At 38.8% G+C, this 6,738-nt stretch overlaps 1 protein-coding gene across 2 annotated transcripts; it reads left to right on the top strand.

The window, feature by feature from the left end:
* The first annotated feature begins 122 nt into the window (after positions 1 to 122).
* Positions 123 to 6,523, top strand: CDC26 (cell division cycle 26). 2 transcript variants are annotated; one of them, XM_044664083.1, is made up of 3 exons: positions 123 to 224; positions 2,826 to 2,925; positions 6,107 to 6,523. In XM_044664083.1, exons 2-3 carry the CDS (start codon positions 2,845 to 2,847, stop codon positions 6,281 to 6,283), a joined length of 258 nt encoding a protein of 85 aa, XP_044520018.1. In that variant the 5' UTR covers positions 123 to 224; positions 2,826 to 2,844; the 3' UTR covers positions 6,284 to 6,523. The 2 variants fall into 2 exon arrangements, with proteins under 2 accessions (XP_044520018.1, XP_044520017.1); XM_044664082.1 differs by having other exon boundaries at positions 2,740 to 2,925.
* The last annotated feature ends 215 nt before the right edge of the window (positions 6,524 to 6,738 follow it).

The following is a 6,738-nucleotide window of genomic DNA, read 5'->3' as shown; positions in this document are numbered from 1 at the left end:
TACTTTTGTTCCGGCTCGAGGGGTAAGGCACGGAGCATTCTGGGAGAGGTAGTCAGGAGAGACGTAAAAGGAAGGACCCGCAAGGTATGCTGGGAGGCGTAGTCTCTCCGGTCGATCTTTCTGTAGGTTGGTCCGTGACGGGAAAGGTAGAGATCTGAGAAGTTGCTTTCACTCCTGGACTGGGCTGAGTCTATCCGAGTTGTACCACGTCGCGCCGGGGGGAGGTGGGTGTTGGGACGTGAGGGCTGCTTTAAGCTGGGGCCCAGAGCCTGGGGCGCGCCAGGCGGAAAGGGAAGGGGACGGAAGCCGAGAGGGAGGGAAGAGGAGCAGCCGGCTGGTGGGTGGACTTCGGGTTCTGGTAGCTCTGGATTGTGGGCCTGCCACCCTGTTGCCCTGGAAACGTTGGCCCTATCGAAAACTACGATCTTCCTCCTCGGCATCTGACTCCACAGACCTCAGAGAGAGAATGGGTCAATATTCTCATTTTACAGATCAGGAAACTAAGAAAATGGACTTGATTATGAGACTGGGTGGCATCTTCCCTTTCCCCCCATCACATTCCCCATCCTCTCCCCACATCTCTCACTCCCATAATCCCCACATTTCCCGTCCTCTCCACACACAGTCCTATCTCCCCATTTCCTATTCCGACACACACATTCTTTATCCTCCCTCCACCCATTCCCCGTTTCCTCTTTCCCTCCTCCCCATCCAATCCTTCCCTTCTCCCTATTTCCCATCTTCCAGGACCCAGCCTAGTTCCTGCTTCAATTAGCAAAAGCACTTTCACTGAGAACTGTAGAGTCCCCAACCCCTGCCCATGGATGACACACTACTCAAAAAGACCTCAGTTTGAATCCTTCGTCTTACCTGCTTCCTAGGAGTGCGAACTTAGTCTAGTCACTCTCTGAGCCTCAGATCCCTCATCTATAAAATGAAAGAGTTGTATGTAAGTGTGTAAGGTCGCTGCCAGCTCTAAATCTATCCGATACTGTACTAGTGCAATTGAGTTGAACGATGAGTCAGCAATGCCTATCCCTGATATTAGCTAACCCTGGGCAAAGGATAAAATTGGAGGAGAAAAGAAAAAGGAAGAAAGGAGGCAAAGGAAATAAATAGGTAGATATGATAGACAATAGGAACTACTCAAAAACTGTCTCTCCAGTTTGAGACTACTTTATATTCAGTGGATATGCTGAACCGGGTGTTCAGTCCGTCTCTCTGATCCTTTGCCAATAATTTTGATCCCAGGATTAAAGTGGGTATAAAGAATGTGGTCAGTAAATCCAGAATTCTAAAATAAAGTTGGAAATCACATGCTGGCATGCATACTTTTTGAGAAACTTTGGTTTGTTTTGGGCTAACAACTTCTTTATTACAAAAGAGAAAAAACTAAATAATGTCCCTAAAGGGTATTAAACAATCCAGAGAGTTGAGAAAGTTAACATTACTTATTGAGTCTGTTACAAGAGAGAGCTAAGAGGGGAGAAGGGTATTCAGAAATGACAGCATTATTTTGAAAAATAAATACAACTTTTTAAGTATATGAAAATCCAAAATGTATACACACACACACACACATATATATTAAAATTCAGATCATGAAGCCAAGAAAAAAAAAAATAAGGCCCTAAGGTTATCTCTGGGTTTTGTTACTTGAGAAACAGTTTGCATCATCATTGTATAGTTCTGACTCAAATAGTTTTCATGAGAATTAGGAAGCCAACCATTTGTGTGATCATTTTGAAATGAAAATGAAAATTTTTTTTAACCCTTACCTTCCATCTTGGAGTCAATACTGTGTATTGGCTCCAAAGCAAAAGAGTGGTAAGGGCTAGGCAATGGGGGTTAAGTGACTTGCCCAGGGCCACACAGCTAAGAAGTGTCTGAGGCCAGATTTGAACATAAGGCCTCCTGTCTCTAGGTCTGGCTCTCAATCCACTGAGCTACCCCGCTGCCCCCTGAAAATGAAATCTTAACTGGGCTTTTGTCAGTGATCACAAATCCATAAAAACCCACATAAAGGGCATCAAACTGATTGGTACTACCCATTCCTCAAATAGTAACTTGTTTTGAATTAAGGGAATTTTTAACTGTCTATGTAAATTTTTACATGTCTCTGAATGTGACTAAGTGCTGGAATAAAGTAGACTTTGCTTCTCTTGATTTCTGTGTTGCACAAGAAGCTGTTTTTGAATAACTATTCATGAAGGGACAGACTTTTCCAATCAGAGCCCCTGAGACCCATAATATAATGCTTCCTAAAGGCTTGGAAGGTCATGTGTGCATTTTTGGTATCATCATTCTGCTTTTTTAAAAAATATTTATTAATATTCATTTTTTAGAAAAGTTAACATGGTTACATGATTCATGCTCCTACTTTCCCCTTCACCCCTCGCCCTCCCCCAAACCCTGGCCAACGCACATTTCCACTTGTTTTAACATGTGTCATTGATCAAGACCTATTTCCAAATTGTTGATCATTGCATTGGTGTGGTAGTTTTGAATCAAAATCCCCATCATGTCTGCCTCAACCCATGTGTTCAAGCAGCTGCTTTTCTTCTGTGTTTCTACTCCTGCAGTTCTTCCTCTGAATGTGGGTAGCATTCTTTTCCATAAATCCCTCAGAATTGTCCTGGGTCATTGCGTTGAAGTCCATTACATTCTATTTTACCATAGTGTATTGGTCTCTGTGTACAATGTTCTTCTATCATTCTGCTTTTATATGTTTGTTTGCAGAGGAACTGATCACTACCAGAGTATGTTTGTCGTGGAGCCTCTTTCTTCTCCCTAAATTTTGACAACTCAGTGGATTTGGGTTGTAGGTGCTGAACTATCATCAGGATGCTCCGCCGAAAACCCACTCGCCTGGAACTGAAGCTAGATGACATTGAAGAATTTGAGAGTATCCGGAAGGATCTAGAGGTGAGTGGGTACATATTTGCTATTTTAGGGGTGATTTGCTATCTTAGGCTAAAGTTCTAAGAGATTATTTCAATTGGGAGAACAATGCTAAAGAGTGGGTTTTTAATCTAGATGTCTGCATCATTCCTGAGAAGAACCTTGATTTGATAGTCATTTTGTATCAAAATAAGGACTTTCTATTTTATTAAAAAAAAAACAAACAACCCTTATCTTCTGACATAGTATCAATTCTAAGACAGAAGAGTGGTGAGAACTAGGCAATCAAGGTTAAGTGACTTGCCCAGAATTATATAGTTAATAAGTGTCTGAGGGCAAATTTGAACCCCAGTCCTCCCAACACCAGGTTTGGGACTCTATCTACAGTACCTAGCTGCCTCCTAAAAGAAGCACTTCCATGTGTTTAAATTTGAAGCAATAATAAAACTCAAATTCTTTTTATACTATGTAACAAGAAGGGCAAACTACATGTGAACCTGTAACCACTTCATCTTGCATATAGTAGTGAATATGAATGGTTTTTATTATGTATTTTAAAAACTTGAATTGAATTGTGTCTGAAAATATTTTATAAACTGGCTGTCCTCTTCTCCTTAGGAATGTAGCTTGCTTTCAACATCATAATTTTTAACTTTAAAAAAAAAACAAAACTCAGGGGGCAACAAAATGGCTCAGTGGAAAGAGAGCCAGGCCTGAGATTCTTTTGATATGAAATGATCTCCAAATCAAAATTCTTCTAAAGAATTATGTAGACATCTACACTAAAAACTTACTCTTTTGTTCAAATATAGCTGCAGACACTTCCTAATTGTGTGACCCTGTGCAAATCATTTAATCCCAACTGCCTGACCCCTACCGTTCTTCTACCTTGGATCTGGTACTTAGTATTGCTTCTAAGACAGAAGGTAAAGGTTGGGAAAAAAAAAACAAAAAACAACAATTCTCAGAAGTACAGTATGGGCCTCCAGTGGGTTATCATCCTTGACTCCTCAGTTACATTTCAGTATGAGCCCTGATGGTCACACACTGATCCACCTGCTACTGACTGTGGCTGCTGGATCTAAAGCAGAGTTCTACACTCCAGGGGCACAGAGGAAAGCCAGAGAGACCTTAAAGGGTGGAGGGACCAGAGGTGGACCAGAGACCACAGATTGGGAGTCCAAAGAACCACAGATGTCAGATTGTATTTTAGAGGTATAGGATATCTGTTATACATTTTTGCAATATGCTGATTATTAACCTTTTTATTAGCTAAAAATGTTAATTTGACCAAAATACTTGAAATATGTGTTTTAGACATTACATAACTATGTTTTGTGTGATAATAAGGACCTCGGTAGTTAGTAAAAACAAAGGTAATTAAGGCACATGAATGAAAAAATAAAAGTATTATTTGTCAAAAAAGAAAAAAAAAAGATGTCAAAACCAAAAGACTACATACAGACTTTGGACAGGGCTTTGAGGAAAGCCCAGAATCTCAAGCTACTGGGTTTACAGGAATCCAGAGTACAAAGGTACTTTGTCCAGAGGAGAATAAGGGTCCTGAAGGTTTGGAACCTGAACAGACCAAGAAGCCAAGTTTCCCAAGATCTAAGGGGTAGGAATCTAGACTTCTCTACTCTCCTGAACTTCCCATACTAATGAAATCATTGGTTGAATCCAACCCAAGCATAGGGTCTCCCTCCTACCCATCTCCAATCCAGTCAGCCTCCAAGTTTCTTTTTGAGGATATGCATGAGAGTCAGTTCAAAGCTTTGATTGTAATGAATCTTGTAAAATGCCATCATGCTGAACTTTGACTCTGCTGTATCAGCTAATCGGTGTTAAGTCACCATTGCCACCAGTACAGATTTGGCCCAGCCCACGGGACAGGTGGACATTACAATAAAATTCATCTAGCTTAAAACATAGTTGGGTGCACTGCTACATTTCCAGCTTTAGAACATATTACCAGGTTTTTCAGGTGACTTTTCCCCAGGGCTGATGTTTCTAGTCACTAAAGGAGGTGTTTTTCTTTGAACCGGGAAAGTTCAATTTGAAGAGGTAGGAGGTGGGCAGAATATAGAAGATGTGTGGAATAATCCCCAGAAAGACTCATATGGCAACAGTAAATAAAAAATTAAAAAAAACTATTTTATTTAGCAACTTTCTTTTGTAGCTTAAAATACTATACATAGTCATTTTTTTTGTAGCAGTCTGAGTTTCTCCTGTAGAAGAATATATTTGCATTCTGACATTTGTAGATTACATATCAGAACACCAGTTCAAATAGTCTCTGGTCTAGATTCCACAATGGTTTCAGAAAATTGTTTTTCAGTTCTTTTCTCCCAGCCTTTTCCCACGAAAAAACCTAATAAGGCAGAAATTTAATTGTGCTATTTATTGGTGGTATAGATTAGACATCAAGGAAACCAGGAGGTTTTCGTTTTTGCTTTTTTTTTTTTAACTTATGTCTCATAAAAAAGTATTTCATCAAATATAATATTTTGGATTTACTCTTTTTAAATTATTAGAAAACAATAGCAGAATAAGGAAATCTAGAGGCAGAGAGGTGTCACTGGACTTGGAATCAGGAAGCTGTGACTTCAAATCTGCTTTCAGAGACTTGCTGTTTGACCCTGGACAAGTCATTTAACTCCTGTCTGTCTCAGCTTCTTTATCCATAAAATGGGGATAATAATTGCACTTATGTCTCAGGATTGTTAGGATAAAATAAGATCATATTTGTAAAGTGCTTTGCAAACCTTTAAGTTTTAAGTATAGTGTGAATAAATAAAAAGTTTTAAATATGATATTTTTATACCTTTTAGGCTACCTTTCAGGAAGCCATTATCGTTCAATCTCATTAATTTTCACAATCAAATTAGGAAGCTTCAAGATATTCATTCACTGGTTTACTAATTTTGAAATGGTAGAAACTAGAACATAGTTTGTAAATTCAGTGTAGTCATTTTGTGAGTGGGTGGCAAAGTTTTTTCAAGAGATTTATGAGAGTTTATCTATCAAAACATTAAAAGAATGAAGGCTTTTTTTAATACAATAAGAAATTAATAAATGTGAATCTTATTGCAGGTCGAGTTAGCTTCAATGGACATTGTTTTAGCATCCCTTTTCTTTATCATGAATATTCTGAATTGCACACTAGTACATTCATGCATTATTTCTGAACCTTTTCTATTTTCAGACCCGTAAAAAACAGAGGGAAGATGTGGATGTGGTGGGAGCCAGTGATGGAGAAGGAGCAATCGGCCTCAGCACTGACCACAAAACCCGAGAACAAATGATCAATGACCGAATTGGTTATAAACCTCAGCCCAAACCTAATAATCGTTCCTCTCAGTTTGGAAGCTTTGAGTTTTAGAGTTTGTAGAAAAATTATCCCATGTGCCTGCCTCTGACAAAGCAATTCAATGAAGGCAAAATTTAAAATACTATTTAGAGTACTGAGTGCTTAAAGAGTATCAGACTATTTTGCCCTCATAAGATCCTTGGGAGGCTTAACTTCTTTATTGAGGAAAAATTTGAACTCTAATTGGTGTCTGGAGTATTTTCATCTTCTTCTCCAGAAAGCTTATATTTCATTTTTAAAAATAAAGACATCTTTAGAATATTTGAAGCATCTTTAATTAAGCCAAGTACCAATGAATCGAAACTTCTGTTTTAGCCCCAAGAATCCAAGTGAATGTTGCTTCAGAGGATAATTTTATTCATTAGGAGTTTGAAGTCCATTCTGTCATTTAGTATATATCTGGTCAAATCTACTAATATCTGGGATCTCAAAGAGATATAGATACCCTTGAAACTAGGATACTATTC

Source organism: Gracilinanus agilis, chromosome 2, assembly GCF_016433145.1.
Source record: "Gracilinanus agilis isolate LMUSP501 chromosome 2, AgileGrace, whole genome shotgun sequence".
NCBI classification, from domain to species: domain Eukaryota; kingdom Metazoa; phylum Chordata; class Mammalia; order Didelphimorphia; family Didelphidae; genus Gracilinanus; species Gracilinanus agilis.
This window is presented reverse-complemented; position numbering and strand designations above follow the sequence as displayed.

Coding starts and splice junctions, on each gene's coding strand:
- CDC26 (XM_044664083.1), top strand. CDS start 2,845: ATGCTCCGCCGAAAACCCACTCGCCTGGAACTGAAGCTAGATGACATT. Junction 2,926..6,106: donor GTATCCGGAAGGATCTAGAG/GTGAGTGGGTAC, acceptor TTCTATTTTCAG/ACCCGTAAAAAACAGAGGGA.